Genomic DNA, 19,791 nt, shown 5'->3' with positions numbered 1-19,791 from the left:
TGTGGTGGTGCAAAGAAAGGCTGTGGATTGCTGAGGAGTATTGATGAATTGCATTGTATTCAAACTGCATGTGATTCCTTTCATACCATCATTGGTGTACCGGTGCCACTTGGATCCAAAAGTTGCAAATTTTCTTGCATATTTTGAATTAAGAAATCAAACATATATACTAGAACACAWTTTCATGTAGAGACACACTAAGCAAATCTCTATCTAATAGCTGCTCTCCCTGATCACTTCTCCCTGGATCTCTTCAATTCCACCCCTTGTCACTACCTTCTAGCTCTTTTCAGCTTGCTCCTCCTTGACCTGTCAGCTTCTTCAGCTCCAGCTGAATCCTCCCTTCCCCCTCATTCTTAGCTGCTGCTCCATCAGACCCTTCCCTCCCCCTCACTTCACCCACCACCTATCGCTTGACGGGATACCCAGCTGGATTCTCAGGTGAGATTCCATTTTTCTAAAAGTTTCAGGGGATCAAGAGGTGGGCTGCGTTGCTCAGTGTGCAGATCATCACTCTACCCTTTCATGTAGCATTTAGTGGAAGGCACTTCTTTGTGTTCCTTTCCTCCCTACAAGATTGAAAGGGGCAAAAAAAAATGAGGAACTGCAAATACTTGATCAACAGTAATTAAATGAAAAATAAAGTTCTCTGTGCAAGGAATGTTTTCCCTAACAACATTTCTTTAATATAGTTCTCCCGTTTTAAGTTGCAGCTTGGAAGTTTTAGGTAGGCATTTGTATTGCATGGCACTTGGGTAGAAGGCTGTGAGGAACTGCTGTTGAAATGACTTGAAGTAATGGAACACAGAAGGCAAAACTTTTGACCAAGAGCTGCACTAGAGTGATTGCCTTTCTGGAAGCTTGTGGGTGCTCTCTCTTTTCCTGTCTACTGCCTTAATCACCGTTTTTCTGTTCTATTTTATTACGTTATTTTATTGTGCAGTCCTACGCTTGCTCTCTGCAGTCATTCCATAAAACTGTGCAGTAAACCATGGTATTGCCAGTGTGAAAAGATCTGACTAATATAATGCAATTGATGATTACGTGTAGGTGGTTTGGTTTCCATGTGATGAGTTGGTGGTTTTTTATGTATGGRCTTGTTAATCTTTTCTTTGGTTTGTGGTTTTGTTTTTTTTATAGTAAATACTGTAAGGGCATGAACGTGATGATGAAAGGTGAACTTCTGATAAAACCACTATTATTCTCAATTTGTTAATTCCTGTTACTTTGCCATTTTTCCTTAGAACACCAGACCAGAGACAACAAATGACGATGATGAAGCACTGGATGAGGAAACAAAGAGAAGAGATCAGATAATTAAAGGGGCCATTGAAGTCTTAATACGAGAATATTCCAGCGAGCTCAATGCCCCCTCCCAGGAATCTGACTCTCACCCCAGGAAGAAGAAAAAGGAAAAGAAGGAGGACGTATGTGTTTTGATTTTGGACAAAACAGATTTTTTTCTTCAACTCACCTTTATATAATGGCCAAACCTTGTGCAAATACTTTAAACCTAAACTTCTGATGAGGAAACAAATCAGCAAGCATTGATGTCAGCAGCAGTTTTTTTGGTGGTTTTTTTTTTTGAGCTGAAAGCTAGTCAGTTATAGACACCATCCCTTCAGGATGGTTTAGGCATTAAAGCACCTAAACTTCTTGGAACAACAGGTTTGAATCTGGGCAGGACTGAAACAACCTTTCATCCCTCTGAAGGTGGAAGTACTGAATTTAGTGCAGTTTAATCTGTATGTGTATGGAGGGTTTTTCAGATGAGAACATAAGAAACAACTGTAAAGAGTTCCTGCATACCATCTGGTTCCAGTGAAACATGCCAGGGCGCTTTTGTAATGCCACGAATTTGGTAGTTTTTGACAAAATCATTCTCTCTGCTTACAGAATGCATTCTTGTAGTGTGCCTTGATCCAACTGGTTGCAGCTGTCTACCCATATGTGGAAGTGCTTCATTTAGTTGTATATGTCCTTGAAGGAATCCTTCAGGGATGAAAGGCATATTGTAATCTTCCTGCCTTACAAAGTCACTTTTATGCACGTCTCAATTTGGCTGGATTTAATTAGCCAGCTTTCCTATCCTGTGCAATGCAAAAATACCGAGGTTAAGCAGGAATGAATGTTCTGGTTTAGACCTGTTTCTGTGAATGACCTTCTTATGGACTAAAACAAAACGGAGAAGGGGGAACAAGAATAAGCAAACTCAGACTTAGCTTTTCCAKCGAAGTTTCTAACCATGGGAAAATGGGCTTTCCCATCTACCATTCTGCACCTTATATGAAAGAGATTGGAAAATTGTTTGACCAAGATTTTTACCCGCTTAAGCCTTCTGCAGAGTACCCGTTCCAAGGCAATAATKCAGTTTCAAATGTTTATGGAGTTTAAGTGTGGTGCAAGAAACCATGTCTCCCTCAGGGAGCAAGTCTATCTTCCCACATTGTTAGTCATGGCCGACCTGAGGTATAAAAGTGCTGAGCTGAGAATTTGTTTTTCTTTCCTCTCCCTCCCTTTGGGAGAAGATATTTTCTTCGATGACAATTTGCAAACATGTCACTGTCTAATGCTGTAAGCTGTATTTTTTTTGTCACAAGCACTGTTACAATGTGTATTGTTCCTGTGGGTAAATATACAGATTTATTTATATGGCCATGAATAATGCCAGGTAGTTAAACATTGTAAAGAGACCTTTGCAGTTATGGAAGAGCTGGGTGCTGAGTATGTCCCTGTGACAGAGCAATGTTTTCTTAGCTCTGTGTTGTGTAGAACTTCACTAATCTGAGCTAGTCAAATAGCCAAATAAGCTCTTCTAAAATACACAGCATTTGTGGGTTGAAATTGCATTCTGTTATCCTTCCCATACTGGGAAGAAAGACAAGAAACTTGGAAGTTGCCATCTTTGGCCTGTGTGGATAGAGGTGGGAGTGAAGAGATTGTACTAGCTTGTTGTTCTTGTGTCCATAAAGGAGAGGGGAGAGAAAGACTGTTAAGGGTGGGCGGGAAAGGGAAGGAAGATATATTGTGGGGGTGGTGAGGGGGGTATGGAAACTCACCAGCTTTGGGGCTGTTGCCCCCTGAAGAGCTTGGTGTGAAGATGTCTCCCGCTGGTGTTAGCAGCAGAGGCTGTTAGTTCTTCTGGGTTGAAGGCATGATTGCTGTGGGAGAGTTGAAAATGTGTGTGGGGAGCTGAGAGTGAGTGGAATCTGGTTTTCAATTTCAAGCACGGGGAACCTCGCTAATTCGCACTAACTATAAGTTAGCAGGTGCAATCTACCAAATTCTGCGAATTAGCGAGAAAATAAAATCAAGACATACCCACTGCAAATATACTGATCATTTATTTTGGCAAGTGTAGCTTAGCCTTGTTTCTGATGCTACCATAGCATACTAATACCCTGTAGCACACTTGTAATTCAGTGAAGTCTTACTAACATGAGACATCACTACGTGTTTTAAGTAGTTCAGCAAAGGGAGAATTAGCGAGGTTCTTCTGTAACTTTGTTGAATCAAAAAAATGAGATCACAGCAATACAATATTGCTTTGTAGTGCAAACATACAAAACATTGTTTTTCAGAGTAGTGTGCAATCTATTTTTAAAAAAAAAAATCTCCGTGGATTTTTCCGCAGATTTTCCGCAGATTTCCAGTGGCCCCACTGATACCTTATCCACTCATCACCAAGGTTCGTTTACATTGTAGGCTTTGACAATGACTATGTTTACTGCTAGTTGCCAGATTTGTGACTCTTGTCCATCTGATTTTTTTTTTTCCACTCATTAACATCAGACTGTCAGGTTTGGTACTGCAGAAGGACTTTATTTATCTCTTGCAAGACTGGTTGAAAACTTCTAACCTTCAGCTTTTCTCTTGTTCTCCTGTGTCTGTATAGATGGCTCTTAATGCTTTTACTCCTGTCCCCCTTGTTTTTTAGGAGGATATAAATGCTATAGAAATGGAGGAAGACAAAAGAGACCTGATATCAAGAGAGATCAGTAAATTCAGAGACACACACAAGGTAGTATTCTTGTTTTTGCGCTTGATACAAATTAGGCTTTTTCAAAATCCAAAAAACCACTATTATAAAATTTAGCAGTRCATTGCAATATCACTTAAAATGATGTTTATATTAGGTTTAATATACATGTAGTTCTTTTCAAGTCAGAAAAAGACAGTTGCCACGTTAAAGTGGCCCGTGACATCTTTATGCTAAGACTTTGTTTGCTACTGATTATTTTTCAGTCTTCTCACTTCAGCATGAATAAAGGCAGCTTAAGTTGCTACACATACATTAAGTCAAGATATTTATAAGTGAAGGCTAAGCGGGGCTGCAGTGTAAGACATACACTTGAGTGTGTTTCTCTAGGTAGATTTGTAACATTATCCAAGATTTATGAAGAGATGAAACGTGAATTAAATTTTAATCTTTTATTTTAATAGTACTGAGTTAAGAGTGGGGGAAGATTAAAACTAGGTCAGTGGTTACCAGACTTACCAAACTTTAGATGCATGGAAGAACTGTAAATTCCCATAAAGCTAATCTATTCATTGACCCCCACCATTATGATAGAGATCATATGGTGACTAATGCAAGATGAAACTCACAGCTTGGAAAGTAACATGGAATAGGATGTAAGTATGAGTTTCTGTTTTTTATTATACTTATGGATGCCCCCTCAGAAAAATATGCAAAGGGGTAACTGGCTTGGAAATGTTTGTGCACATCAAGTCCCACCCCAAGGTCCCCACTTACAGAAGTTTCCACTAATGCTAGTGCATCTGCGAATGTTTCTGCTTTGGAAAGTGATACTTGCGGATCGGAGAGCACAACTATGCATGTGATGTTCTTATTTTAATGTTTAACTTAAAGTTGGTATTAATTTTTCCCGATCAAGATTGGAGTGTTCCTCAGCCTAGGGAAGTACCAGCAAGCTCCTCTTTGAGCAGACACTTTTCTTTTAAAATACCCCCAAATCAACATTAAAGAAAATGTTGAAGATAAAGCAAGGTGAAGTGTGCCCGAGTTGTTCAGCTTTACCACATGCAGTCACTGGGAATGGTACCATGTTTTTATGCAACTGTATCAATATAAACACAGGTGACTACACGTTATTGTATGTACATGTATTCAGTTATTCATTTGACTGAAGTCGTTCAAGTTACAAACCTGGGGAAAAAAATCTAGAAAAAGTCATCTGTAGAAGCTCAGCAATTGAGTGTGAAACTGGTTAGTGGTGAAACTTCAGCAGAATTATGTTCAGTTCTGAGCCCCGAGTTGTCACTGATACTATGATGCAAACAAGTAATATTTTTTTTAAATTGCAAACAAAACAAAACAACAACAAAAAAAAAACAAAACCAAGCTTCATTGTTTCAGAAGCTGTTGGGCATTTCACTGCCTTTGATCTCTATTATTGGGGGGCTATTTTGGGTTTCTTAACATTAAAAATCAACTGGAAATAGTCATTGTCTATATTGGATATGTTTAAAAGGGGCTGTTGAATCCTTAGCAGCTGGCTAGTGAGCACAGTGAACCTTTGCATGTTTTTGGTATGAGTTTATAAACAATAACGACAGACTGTCAGGGTGTCAGCATTGCAGGGGGCGTCCATTTACAGCACGGACGAGTCTGAAGAGAGCTCAAGGTAAGATTTATAATTCTTTTACCTGTTTATTTCTGTTCATTACTTCAGTTTATCTGATACTGTTCCCATCCCATTACCCTTTCAGATCCTTTTATTTAGGCTTACAGAAGTTGATTGAGGTTAGATTTTGGTTACAGAATAGATCAGTTTATTTTTTCAATTGGGTTTAAGGAAAGTGGACTTAAAAAGTGGATTTTAATATACCAAAACTTTCGTGTGTGTATTTACACTAGTGTGAATATTTTTTTAATAAAAGAAAGAAACCCACTCTCTTGAGTAATCTCACCCACTACAAACAAAGTTTTTGAGAGTGTTGAAAAAGCAGGAGTCAACTAAAGAAATTTCTATTGGAACATCTAAGATAACCTGTAAGTATCAACCACTTCAGTATGTAAACTTTCTTTAAAAGTATATGAAATTTGAGGTAAGTTTTTTTTTAAAAGTGGACAACCTAGTTTAATATTTGACCCTACTGAGGTTTTAACACTGTAAAGCTCCTGGATARTACAGTTCTTAGAAATTAGTTTTTTAGCCCAGTGTATATTATAGGATCTAAGTTGGGGTTTTTTTCACATCAGTTTTCTACCAATTCCTACCATTTTTAGTCCCTTTTTCCTTTTGTGATTTCAATGTATCCAACAYGGGTTTGCCTGTATTGTGCTATCAATGCAGCATAGTTTCACTGGATACATTAATCACTAGTGAATTAGCTTTATTTCTGTAATCCTTTGTTAGTTCTCTGGTCCCTGTGCCTATGGCAGAAGAACACTAATCAGGTAAGATTGCTTTTTAAAGTTGTTTTAAATGCTTTGTTTAAAAGAAAAGAAAAAAACCCACAAACGAGAGAAAATGCTGTTTCATTGTTCCAGTTTTTAATTTCATTTCAGTGGTGGTAAACGTGGAGCCAAAGGGGATAAACCTGTTTATTCTGCTCAATATTTGTTCAAAAAGTGGTATTCTGGCTTCCATCAGGTTGAAATTTGGTATATTTGGTTGTTATTTGGTATATTTGTGAACCGTGTACTTGCTCTTCCTCCCAGAAACATAGCTAATAGGCAAGGTTAATCCAGTGTTGGCGGTCCATGTCCTAGCACAGCATCTGTAAGTTAACACATAACAATTGCTTCCAAGGATGGATTTATCTATCATTCTGTTGATGTATTTTCTATTGTCTTGTAGGAATTCTGGTCATAAGAACTGTTTCTAATTGAAAAAAAGTGGCAATTTTATACTTTTTAGTAAAACTATAGCAGGTAACCTTTAGTTTCTGTGTTTCCAAAGAGCTATTTCCAACCTTTTTTAACTGTCCCCCTTTTGCAGTCATGGAAGTTAAGATTCCATTCTGCAGAGTCCAGTTCTTGCCAATGAACACTTAGAACTTTTTTAGGGAGGGAAAAGGGGAAAAGTATTAGTTTTCTTCACTGTTTAACCACATGCACCATATGTAAGTGGATATATTTCTTTACCCGAGTTTTCATCTAGGATGGTTTTGGTGTGCCAAGACTTTTTGGGAAACAACTCACTGTCCCAGTAAGCATTCCACTGAAATATATTTTCCTAATTGAACAGAGTTAATTTTATCAGCTGCAAGTTCACTTTACTTGTACCCAACTGGCTTATAGGGCCAATGGAATTTGAGTCCCACCTGAATCATGACTGGTAGTGCACTCTGAATGTGCAGTTTGGTCGGGTCATAATACAAGGCCAGCCCTGCTCTGCTAAGGTTGGAGATTGCTGGTCTGTGTAGATCCATGCTTTTGCACGAAATTTAGTCCTTTGATTACTGCATTTTGATTTCATACTTACGAGTTCCAAAAAATACCCACAAACCCTATTTAATATTGTAAAATTAGTGGCGGTTTTGGTATTTCCATTACCAGCCTTGTGTGTTGCGCCGGGAGTATCCTGTTTGTGTAACTACAAAATTAACTATGAAAGTTCTCTTGTTGGTTTTTAGAAACTGGAGGAGGAAAAAGGCAAAAAGGAGAAAGAAAGACAGGAAATTGAAAAAGAACGCAGAGAAAGAGAAAGGGAACGGGAGCGTGAACGAGAAAGGAGGGAGCGTGAAAGAGAGAGGGAACGTGAACGAGAGAAGGAGAAGGAACGGGAGCGTGAACGGGAGCGAGATAGGGATCGTGACCGAACTAAGGATCGAGACAGAGACCGCGAACGAGACAGAGACCGTGACAGAGATCGTGAAAGGAGTTCAGATCGCAAGGATCGGAGCAGATCAAGGTAAATGTGTTTCAGTTGCTATTCATTTCATCTCTTCCTAGTGCTGTTTACTAAGTGCATATARTTCAATAGATCAGCTGCCATTCAAAAGAAAATGGTCCTGGTAGAAGACGAGAGTAACAACAGAAAATCCGAATTGGGAGAATTACTTGGTTTCCCCCACAGCACAAGAATACAAAAACTGCAATATGCAATAAGCAACTCCCCAACCATGCCTTACGCATAATCGTTTTAGTTCAGCTCACTCTTACTTTTTGTTATTAGCTTTATTCCTGCTTCAGCTTGTCTTGGTATGTCTGTGGTATTTTTTAGCTTAAGTAGGTTTTTCTGTTTTCTTATATGCTGGGCTTCTTGGATGGAGTTTAGGGGCTTTGTTTAGTTGATTGGGTTTGGAATTTTTGTTTCATTTATGGGAGTTTTTAGTAAAAACAAGAGGATTTCTGTTTCAATCTCAAACTATAGCTAATATATTCTGATTGCTGCTTTTACATTAAATAATTTTATCAGAGGTATTAAAATTGTCTATAATCCACRTAAACATGAAAGATTTATTAAGGATACCCTTTATTTGTGGTGTTTTTAGCTGTGGAGAGCTGCTAACACAGTCTGATAAGTGCCTTATGCTTGTACTTAGTTTCTGTAGGTGTTGCTATTTAATGGTTAGTGCTCAAACAACTATTTTTAGGTAAATGGGTTTTTTAATACATCAGCAAGTATTGATTTTATGCCCATTTCTATACCAGCTGATCATCTTCTACAACTGCAGAAGAAAAATAACCTGTAAGATGCTATTAATCATTTGATTGAATAGAAATGAAGGTTCTGTACTGAACTTTGGGATTTTTTCTTCCTTCAGAGAAAAAAGCAGAGACAGGGAAAGAGAGCGAGAACGCGAGAGGGAAAGAGAACGAGAACGTGAGAGGGAACGGGAAAGAGAAAGAGAACGAGAAAGAGAACGGGAAAGAGAGCGGGAAAAGGATAAGAAGAGAGACAGAGAGGAAGATGAAGAAGATGCCTATGAACGACGAAAACTAGAGAGGAAACTGCGTGAAAAGGAAGCTGCATATCAAGAGGTAGGTTGGGATTTTTATGGTTCTTTAAATTAAAAAATGTTTCTGGGAGTTGATAAAAAGTCCTCTTTCATAAAATACATAATTCCTTCTCCTTTTCCCAAATGTGTGTTTAATCCTTTGAGTACATGAACTGGGGCAGAATGCGTAAGTCACAAAATAGACTTTATTCTGATGTTTTACAGCTAAATTATGCAAATTGTTTATAATACGGTTGTTTTAAACAACAATCCAAATGAACTTTGAAGTAGTACTGCTGTTCTTAATGTTCTTGAGGATTGGAATGTATTTTTTTCTGTTGCAGCGTCTTAAAAACTGGGAAATCAGAGAACGAAAAAAAAGTCGAGAATATGAAAAAGAGGCTGAGAGAGAAGAAGAAAGAAGAAGGGAAATGGTAGGCTTATAGTTCTACATGTACACATCATTGAACATGTTGTTTCATGTGGAAACCAAGCTTTCCCTCTAAAWGCATGTGGAAAATGTTTAAGGTTACTCAAGGAGATTTTCTGTTCCCAATCCTCCTGCATGCTGACTATGGATGGCAGTTGTAGAAAGCAGTGTTAAATTTTGTGCTGAAATTACAACCATAATCATATAATCATCATTTGTTTCTCAAAGTCCTTAGCATAGAAGTATCTTACTGTGGTTTAAGGATATTGCTTAGATACAGGTTAGAAGATCCTAACTTAATTTTCTTGAAAACACTGAGAGTTCGGGTTTTTACATTTTATCAGACTGGGATGAAATGTCTTCTCTCTTTCTCCCTTGCCCCCTTCAGTGTTAGGCCTGTACATTAATAGCACATAGGCCTGTACATTAGTGCCACATGCTTTGTATTGGTTCCACAGCAGGAGAGTGCATATCCTAGGAGCAGCCATAAGATTTGTTTCTGTGTGTGACTGTCACAAAAAGCTCTTGCAACAAAGCAGTACTGATAATATACACTTATGCTGCTGTGTTAAAATACCCAATGCCAGCGTTAATGGATTTGGAGAACAGGAACTTTTGATCCTCTTCATCTGCAAAACAAAAAAACCCAAATAAGTGTGTATATATATATATATATATATATATACACACAGAGATAAGTGTGAGGGGTGTGTATGTATAGGTGTACATATATGCAAATCAGTGACACAATCCCAGTGGACCTCTGGATGCAATGCCAAAACTTTTCCATTTTCTGTTTGGAAAACTTGGTATTTTTAGTTTGAAGCAGAGTAGATCTATAATTAACTTGCTAATTATTTTAATAAGTTTTAAATTCTGGATAGAAAAACAGAAACCATTACTTAAGTTTCAATTCCTTGAAACTTCCTTTTGGCAGGCAAAAGAAGCCAAACGGTTGAAAGAATTCTTAGAAGATTATGATGATGACAGAGATGATCCGAAATACTACAGGTATGTCTTTGTATTGATTCCTAGCAATAAAATCTCCATTGTTCATTTTAACACAGTTGTGGCATTCGTTGGCAGAGGCTTATGGAGTTCATATTTTACTGGTGGCAATGTAAGGGTTATAATTACCTAATTTTTTTCAGTGTCACTGGATAAGTGACAGAGAGGAAAGGGAAGCTCATTACTTCCTCTTGTTAATGCTTGGGAGTAGCTGCTCATTCCTATCACTTAACTTTTGGGTGAGGCAGTGTGGAGATCAGTGTAATGTCGAAATATGGTGCTGGGAGCAGGGAGAAGAGAACAAGCTTGCCTCTGAGTAATTCCYTGGAAGAGAACTAAATAGTACGAAGAACAAGCCTGTTAATGTAAATGATTGGGAACATCCTTTAGCATAGGACTAACATTTGCATTAAACTAATATAGCAGAAGTGGTTGTTGTCAAAAACCTGGAGAACTTGATTCTTCCTCTAAAAAGATCAGCCTGCCACATTCTCTACTTTGGTTTAATGCGGTGGTGCAGATTCRGTGTAGTAAGGTTGTGAACTGGTATCTTAGATTCTTCTGTTAAAAAACAAATGATGCCAGGTGCTATTATGAATCTTATTTTCATTTAGTGGGAGATACAGCTGTATGAAGTTTTTTCTTGTATTGTGGTACAAGGCTCTCCCTGAAATGTTCTTTCAAGTACAAAATACGTATTTTTTGTAGGGGAAGTGCTCTTCAGAAGAGGCTACGAGACAGGGAGAAAGAGATGGAAGCAGATGAACGAGATAGGAAAAGGGAAAAGGAAGAATTAGAAGAAATTAGGCAGCGTCTTCTGGCTGAAGGACATCCAGATCCAGATGCAGAACTCCAGAGGGTGAGTAGCTGTTGGTCTGACAGGAAAAAGAGAGTTCTTCGTATTCTGGTTGTATTGAGCAAAATTATATAAGAGATCTGATATTTACTATTTTCTCTGTTCACTTTTTCTTAAAAAGAAGTCCAGATAAGCACTAAGGACAATGGAAACAAAAAATAACTTTCCAGATCAACATCCAGATTTGATGGATTAAAAACAAATTTGAATTAATCTGTATTTCTTACTATAGTGCCAGTAGTTCAGTGTATTTTTCTTGACTAAGTCTTCTAAAGAGGAGGATCTTCAGATTCTTTTCAAACAGTAMTGGTTTTGAGAGAGCTTCTTCTTTTGCTAATTGTCTCTTTCATTGCAGATGGAGCAGGAGGCTGAGCGGCGTAGGCAGCCACAAATAAAACAAGAGCCAGAATCTGAGGAGGAAGAGGAAGACAAGGCAGAAAAGGAAGAAAAAAGAGAAGAGCCAGAGGAAGAGGAGGAGGAGCCTGAACAAAAGCCCTGCCTTAAACCAACTTTACGACCGATCAGTTCTGCTCCATCTGTTTCTTCTGCTAGTGGGAATGCAACTCCTAACACACCTGGTGATGAATCTCCCTGTGGCATTATTATCCCTCATGAAAATTCACCGGAACAACAGCAACTGGAGGAGCATCGGCCCAAAATAGGACTTAGCCTCAAATTGGGCAAGTTAACATTTTATTTCAATCTTCCATATGAGATCAAAATTAATACTGTCAAGCTGAGTAGCCACATAGTTTTCCAAATATGTTGTATGTTTTGATATACTTATTTCAAGTTGTTGTTATCCAGATGCTGTGCTTGAGTCGTCCTGTCCAGAAGATATATTTCATATACTTCCCTTCATCCAAAACCTTGAGGGCAAAAAAGGAGGGAAGGTTTTAGGCGTGTTCAAGGGTTAATTTTTTTAGGGATGTTCTGAGCTGGGATTGTTTATTTTCACATGATTTTTCACCTTTAATATATTTGTAAATACCTTTTATAAAATTCATTGCTACTTTTCATTGGTGTAAGTATATGTTAAATTTAAGGCCTAGGTAGTTCTTATGTTTACTTAAGATTCTTCTAAAGAAAAAAAGAAAATACGATTTTTTTATTTCTTCCTTTTAGAATGTCACAATTAACTGATGATAGTTGCGAGTGAAATTTGAGTGAAGAGTTCCTTAGTACTTTAGCAATTTCCTGCTGTTTTAAAAAATTACTTCTGAGCAGTAGAACTAAGAATATTTGTATTCCAGAAGGTTTGTGCATTTATTATTTAGTATTTTGATTAAATTATGCCARGCTGCACTTGGAGCTCTCTGTGTTATGTCTTGAATGATGAGAGACTCTATGGTAGTTTAAAGCTTTTCCTATAGCAGGAGCTATTGTAACCTTTCACTTCTTTGCTCTGCCTTTGCTGAGGCTGGAATTTAACTGTAGTCTTCCCTCAGAGAAGGSACTGGTTTTTGCGCAGAGAAAGAAGGGTCAAAAGTCTTGAATGAGCTCCACTAGAGGTCTTTACGTCTTTTGCCACTTTTATAACAGTTTGAGAGATTAAAAAGCAGTGCCAGGCATTCACAGACATTTATGTTGCACGCAAACCAATATTCCTCAAATATTGGGGAAAGAGCAAACTAGCTTTAGTTGCCATTGAYGAGTATGTTATTCTGTCTTTTGGGCTGCAGGTGCCTGCAATAGTCCTAATCAGCCCAATGCTGTAAAAAGGAAGAAGCTTGCTGTGGATAGTGTTTTCAATAAATTTGATGATGAAGATAGCGATGATGTGCCCCGGAAAAGGAAACTTGTTCCCCTGGATTATGGAGAAGAAGATAAAAGCAATATCAAAGGCAGTGTCAATACAGAAGAAAAGCGCAAACATATTAAGAGTCTCATAGAGAAGATTCCCACAGCAAAACCTGAGCTCTTTGCTTATCCTCTTGACTGGTCAATTGTGGATTCAGTAAGTTGATTTCATTTAACCATTTTWAAAAAGGCTTGATTTTTCTGAGTAAGCTTAATAATTGAATAGAAAAACAAGTTTACTGGGACCCCAGTGGACTGGAGCATCATCATCAAATGGAGACAAACTTAAGTCYTCTATTTCTTGTTCATACGTAATCCTTATTCTGAAGTATGCCTGCTTATTTTTGTTTGGTCTCTCTTGAATTGCCACTACGAATTGTCAAGCAGTTTTMTGGAAGAAGGGAAAAAGGCCCTGTAAAAACATGTTTGAGTTGCTGTCAAATAATTGTAGATGCCAAATCTGTAAGGGTTATACCATTGGTAGCAAAATGCACTTTCTGCTAAATAGTTGAGTTTTCTAGGTGCCTGATGGGCAATTGTTGCAATAGAGTGAAGTTTATTGTAATGATTTGTTTTGGTTTTGTTTTTTTTTTTCCAGACACTGATGGAACGTCGAATTAGACCATGGATCAACAAGAAAATAATAGAATATATTGGTGAAGAAGAAGCCACACTAGTTGACTTTGTTTGCTCTAAGGTTCGTATTTCTGTATTTTCTGTAAAGTCTGGGGTTTGCTCTCTGTTTAAACAGCAGCAGTATATTTGGAAGCAGTCAGTTCTTAGCTTCTCAGTAATCTGTGATAACTGTCAGCAGAGACAATTGGTGTATTTGGAATCAATATGTACGCTAATGTTACATAAGTGCACCTCCTTTAATGCATATGCACAATATGTCAATGATAGATGTTCTGATATCTGTTAGAGGAGCGTGGAGCCAGAGAAATAAATGRTCAGTTGACTGATGGTTTTATCATTAGATTTCAGAGTTAGTATCTCATTTACCACTGACAATTTTTAGGTAAAAAATAGGATTTGTGTGAATGTAGCGGAAAAAGAGCTATGATTCTTGTATACCTTTTTTGATTAACTAGATGAATTTCTTAAAAAGCTTTTTAGATACTGTTTCTTAAATAGTAAGCAAATACTAAGTTTTTAGAGTTAGCATTAGAACTCATTCTGCTATACCYTTTAGCCATTGCATGACTTACTTAAGCTAAAGTCTGTGTAGCTTCTTCCATCAAATTGCAATCTAAATTCTTATAAGTTACCTTTTATAATCTCTCAGGACAACTCTATAGTTTTTTATCAATAGGGAATTTTGAAAACTTTCCTGGTTTCATGGTATTCACATTTATAATGTTATAGAATATATAACTTGTCTTGGTTTACCTTGTGGTGCTATTGTATGAGAGGCAAAGCAAGTCCTGAGTTTTGTGACACAGCTGATTAGCAGAAAGTCAAAAAAACAGAAGTTGAATATTTGCCATGCTTATATTATATATATATATGGGKGKGTGTGTGTGTGAATAAATGGAATTCTGTGGTATTGAAAGACAGCTTACTTGAATCTGAAAAGAAATTTTAGTACTTAACAGGTAGATGGGAAATTCAGTTCGGAGGATTGATACAGAGAATTTTGCCTCTGTCTTCCATTAGCAATTTATTGTTGAAGGAGGGAAGCATTTTCCTTAAATTAAGAAAGTGAATTGGAGATGCAAGAATAAYTAGCAAATACAGGACCTGCAAATACTTCTTGCATGTGCAAAGCATTCAGAATTCCTTGGACATAAATGGATTTTGTCCAAAAATGTGTATAGGGTTTATTCTGAGTTTTCAGTCTAAAAACATTCATTTCTTTCAGGTTATGGCTCACAGCTCACCACAGAGCATACTGGATGATGTTGCCATGGTAAGCAGAAATTCTGTAACTGATAACACCTTCTACATTTTACTAAAGCTAGAAGTCAATTATGCAAAATAGCAGGAGTCCATAACAGAAATTTTTGGCTTTCATAAAAYACACATAGAAAATATGCATGAGATATGATTAAGCACATCATGCTAGCATTATTTTGCAGTTACAGAACCTAGACATAAATTACTGACCACCCTTCAGAATTTCTCAGTATTCAGAAATGTGGAACAAAAATTTTTGTCCCTAAAAGTTGACGTCAAAATCAACAATGACAAAATGGTATCAGAAATAAAACCTTTTATTCCTTCTCATTCTTGTAAATAGATTTTTATTAGTGGTTTAGTGGATCTTTTCSTAATTAATAAACAAAAGGTGATTTTCTGTAGAAGAGTAAAAGCTCTTTTTTGCCTGGTGTTGGAAGAGAGAAATTTTATGMAATAATGCTATGGTTTCACCATGTTTTCATACACTGAAAGGTGAATAAAAAGTAATTGGGCACTCTCTTCCCATAAGGAAACTTGAAAGGCAAAGTTGGTAGGAGCCACATGCATAGTGGAAGACAGTAGATTGATTTTGATGTGACTAGTAGCTGACTTCGGGAACTTCTGAAAGATGTTATGGATGTTTAAAGTTTGTACGGACTCAAGAAAAGCCTAGATCATAAGTTCAGGGAAGAGAAATCCATTGAGAGTTTACCTAATAAATACCCAAGCAAATGAGCAGATATTAGGAGATAATTACAGGGAAAATAACGTATGTAAATGTCCTGTTACATTCTTTCCAAGCCTGCCATTTCTCTGCCTCTTCCCAAACCACTTCTGAATACTAATTTACTGATATTTTTACCTCCTAAGTGCTCAACAGCTGCACCATACAAGTATGTGTTTAGAACCCCTGGTCAAGTCGTTGATAAATGTCGGACAAACTGACCAGAGGTTTTTTTGGCCCCTCCCTCAGAGACTTGTATTATGCTGCATCCACTTTGTAGTTGTGATGTATGTACAGTTAGTCTTTATAAMTGGAATGCATAACCTAAAAAATAATCTATAAAATACTTGTTTCCCACAGGTACTAGATGAAGAAGCTGAAGTTTTCATAGTCAAAATGTGGAGGTTGTTGATATACGAGACAGAAGCAAAGAAGATTGGCTTAGTGAAATAAAGCACTCTCCTTGCTTCTAGGGTTCCATTTCAATTTTGGGCTTTTTTTTCCCCCATTGTTCAGAGACTTTGAATTCTCTCTGTTCTCAGAGACTTGAGACCTGTATTTTTTTATGTAGAAAATGTGAATTTTTTTGTCCTCTGATCTGAGGCCCCTTTTACCCTTGTCAATTAGTTATTGAATCCTGCATTGGTTCTCTTTATAATACACGAGGTACAATTACCGGTATGTTTTATAAGCTGCAGCTACTGTACATGCTCTTTGGTAATTTTGTTATGTTACTCTAATTCTTGTAAATATTAAAAAAAAAAACAACCCTGTTTTGCAAAACATTTGCACTTAATGTGGAACTATATCAGTTACAGATGAAGACAAAGGATTTTACTGCAAGTTTATCAGTGTTTTTTGGGGGGCATACTTTCCCTTTTTTTTATTTAAGGAATTATCAAAATATGATYTAAGAATAAGTGGCTTGAGCTGTTTTCACAGAACAGCTTTGTGTGTTCATTTGATCTCTTCATCTGACTGGAAAAGGAGTTCCTTCAAACTTCTCATTCTGATGTGAGCCAGTAGTAGTCTTGGTACTTCATTGCCCATTAAGAATTATTAATGAAGCTGGGAAGTTAATCTCTTGCAGATGCTCTGCTTCTTTCCCAGAAAGTGCAAATCACAGGAAGTTTTTTATTTGTTCAATTAAAACAAGAGCAGGACCTAAATTCAGTAAGTGCCATCTAATGGGTTTTGGTTTTTTTCTTCTGCTCAGTTGCACTTCGGCCCTTCACTACTATTCCTTGTGTCTCCAAAATAATAAGACGTGTTTTTTTAAAATAAATTATTTTTTAAAACTTCTTTTTTGTGTTTAGAAACAAAACAGAAAACCTTGTTTGGATGTGTCTCTTAAACAAAACATGAAAACTAAACCATAAGTTTTCAAACAAACTTGAAATCTTGTTTTTATCCATACTGTTAAACTAGCCCTGACTTTTGTTTTCTACTGTACGCAGTCTTTTGTCCACAAAAAGAGGGTAATATTTTCCTGCCTTGTTTGTATTTTTTTTATAAATAGGCTGATATGGTATAAATGATGACATGTACTGTAAACTGCATTTTTTTTATCTCATACCTGGGTAAGAAGTCAAATCTATAATGTGCTGTGAGCTGTTTTGATTGCAGGAGGACTGTTCCAGGGAGCAAACTGTCTCAAAATTATTTTTAATTTTTAAAACACAATTCTTAATAGCAAACCAATTAAGTAAAGGTGTTCCAGTATCTCTATATTGTATTTAACTGAAGGATACAGGTTGACCTGTTCAGAAAACATAACTGTGACCTTGAGTTACTAGTTCTTTGTATCTGGAGAGGACACTTAAAACACTGTTCTTAACAAATGGGATCGTGTAAAGGTTCCACTGTGTAAATATTTCAGATATTAAAAATGTATATATTTGATTTAAGGGTTGATATTCTTTTGTAGTCTTACGCAGCATGCAATTGTATTTAACACTGCTTACCAAATCAACAACTGTTCCCAGTTGGGGGTGGTTTTTTTTAAACTACCTTCTTTTCTATCAGGTGATTACTAGAAGCTTGCAAATTTAGATGTGATCCCCATGTATCATCCATGTGATACGACACACCACAAAATGTTCTTTTTTAACTTGAAACRTCATGCCCAGATGTTGCTTTTTATGTTGTGCTTCAGTTTGTATGAGAATATTTTGGTTTCCTTGCTTCTATGCTGCAATCTTCCTATTTTTTCTGCATTTTGATGGTACCCTAAGAAACTACTTCCCTATTCTCCCTATACAGTTCTGCATCACCATTCACCAAAAAGTTTTCAAATTCTAAATAAATTCAAAATTTGCTCTGTTTATAGTAAATACAGAGAAGAGGGAGAGTGAACTTCATGACTAGTTTTTGACCTAGTAAATGGCTTTCTTTCTCTCATTTGTAGTACTTAAACAAGACAAATTGACAAATGCATGTAATGTCACTGAATGACAGATTGCCCAACATCCTCATACAGATTCTTCAGTGAAAGGTCAAGTTGTGAAACTTCAGTTTATTTCTGCCCTAAACTAACACTGTGTGTGCAGTGGACATAAGCTTGTACTCCTCCTTTCCTAAGGAGACTGAAGGTGCCCTGTGGGAGAAAGAAATGCRGACTTTAGCTGGAGTGTTAAATATCTAGGTAAATAACTATACAGAATCATGATATCATCCAAAAATCAATTTTGTGGAAATTGAGGTTTTCTTCAGTAGTGGAAGAAGGGAGGAAAGCTCATTAGAGGATCTCTGGTTTGGTTTATCAGCTTTTCCTATTTCAGAATGCAAGTAAAAAGTCACTTCTACTTTTACCTCWTACTCAAATTATTGTTATGATGTCTCAGTGAGACTGTATTTTGTGTCAGTGCTGGGAAATAGAACATAAATCAGGTACTGCCAAGGTTCTTAGTAAGKAACTTATGATTGTTAATTTTCAATATGCAGTAACAAAATTCCAAGATTTTGTTACTATTCCAACATAAATTTGGAAACTCTGGGATAGAAAAAGCCTTTTTTGCCAATATTACAACATTTCACTGTCTGAATGTCTGATGTAACACACACTATATGTGTTACGTTAGTGAATGCACAGATTAACAGTACACTCAGGATGAGATGCATCAGTAGAATATGTATGTTGTCACCAGATACTCAGTGCATCGTGCCATGGTATGACCCATACTGTGATGGAAAGTTATTCCAGAAGTTTCACATACTGWGTAATGAAAAAATACCAGTATTTACACAATAGAACTAGATATACTTGCTGATCCGGACCTTACTGTGGAATAAGGATTTACAACTTCACATAATGCACGCTCTTATTCTGATAATCATTCTGTATCACTGCCATTCAGTGATTGGAATATGTGAGTACAATGATACAGTACCATTTTTCTTCATTAATATGCCCTGGAAAGAAATGGGAAACAAGGAACAAGTAAGATCCATTACCAAGAATGATTTATTTTTATATTACCTTTAAGTTGGTCATAGCTATCTAGCAACTCCATTTAATAAGAGCATGAMAGGTCTACTTCCCTCTTAGTAACAGGAAAGCATTAGTAGTACAACACAGGTATTCAGTAAGAAGCTAAACTCACTGTTTGGGGGCCTTTCCCTTGCCCACATTTAGAGCCGTGATCATCTAGCTACATCATTGTTTTTGGTACAGGTTTCCTGCTTAAAGAGAATGGAGTTGCTAGATAGCTGCTTACAGGAGCAGTGTTATGGAAAGTGGATATACTTAGAATTGTAAGCTGTTAGTTTTTATATTACAACTGAGTGTCACTTTTTGATACTGTATACATTATCCTGTGTAGGAACATAGAATACAGAATTTTAAATTAGCACACGGTCATGCAGTGTGAGCAGTATAAGGTATTGCTTAATAGACGTTTCATAGATCAAATTGATAYCCATAATAGAAAATAGGTACAGCTGTATGCCCATGTTTCCTTGAGTTTGGGGGGTTTCTTTGCCTTGTTAATGGTKAGACATCACTTCCAGTCTAAAAATGGCTTCCTTTAAATGCATTCATAGACATATGAGCTATTGGAAGTCAGTATTTGTGTTGCAATGCTTACATTGAATCTTTAGGTGCAATACTTGTGTTACACTTCGGTTTACCATAGGTCTTCCTGTAGTGTAGTCAAATACTGA

At 36.9% G+C, this 19,791-nt stretch overlaps 1 protein-coding gene across 2 annotated transcripts in view; it reads left to right on the top strand.

The window, feature by feature from the left end:
• The window catches only part of RBM25 (RNA binding motif protein 25), a 32,668-nt gene extending 14,691 nt beyond the window's left edge, over nucleotides 1–17,977 (top strand). The window contains exons 7-19 of one of the 2 annotated variants that reach the window (XM_057366583.1): nucleotides 1,245–1,427; nucleotides 3,635–3,688; nucleotides 3,938–4,021; nucleotides 7,606–7,883; nucleotides 8,740–8,956; nucleotides 9,258–9,347; nucleotides 10,281–10,354; nucleotides 11,060–11,210; nucleotides 11,563–11,887; nucleotides 12,890–13,164; nucleotides 13,606–13,704; nucleotides 14,869–14,916; nucleotides 15,991–17,977. In XM_057366583.1, coding sequence (XP_057222566.1) covers nucleotides 1,245–1,427; nucleotides 3,635–3,688; nucleotides 3,938–4,021; nucleotides 7,606–7,883; nucleotides 8,740–8,956; nucleotides 9,258–9,347; nucleotides 10,281–10,354; nucleotides 11,060–11,210; nucleotides 11,563–11,887; nucleotides 12,890–13,164; nucleotides 13,606–13,704; nucleotides 14,869–14,916; nucleotides 15,991–16,083 — 1,971 coding nt within the window. In that variant the 3' untranslated portion in view covers nucleotides 16,084–17,977. The remainder of the gene's footprint in view (nucleotides 1–1,244; nucleotides 1,428–3,634; nucleotides 3,689–3,937; nucleotides 4,022–7,605; nucleotides 7,884–8,739; nucleotides 8,957–9,257; nucleotides 9,348–10,280; nucleotides 10,355–11,059; nucleotides 11,211–11,562; nucleotides 11,888–12,889; nucleotides 13,165–13,605; nucleotides 13,705–14,868; nucleotides 14,917–15,990) is intronic. The other variant, XM_057366592.1, reaches the window with a different exon arrangement.
• The last annotated feature ends 1,814 nt before the right edge of the window (nucleotides 17,978–19,791 follow it).

This window comes from Malurus melanocephalus, unplaced genomic scaffold (assembly GCF_030028575.1).
Source record: "Malurus melanocephalus ecotype Western Australia unplaced genomic scaffold, MMel_1.1 scaffold_2, whole genome shotgun sequence".
NCBI lineage: Eukaryota > Metazoa > Chordata > Aves > Passeriformes > Maluridae > Malurus > Malurus melanocephalus.
This window is presented reverse-complemented; position numbering and strand designations above follow the sequence as displayed.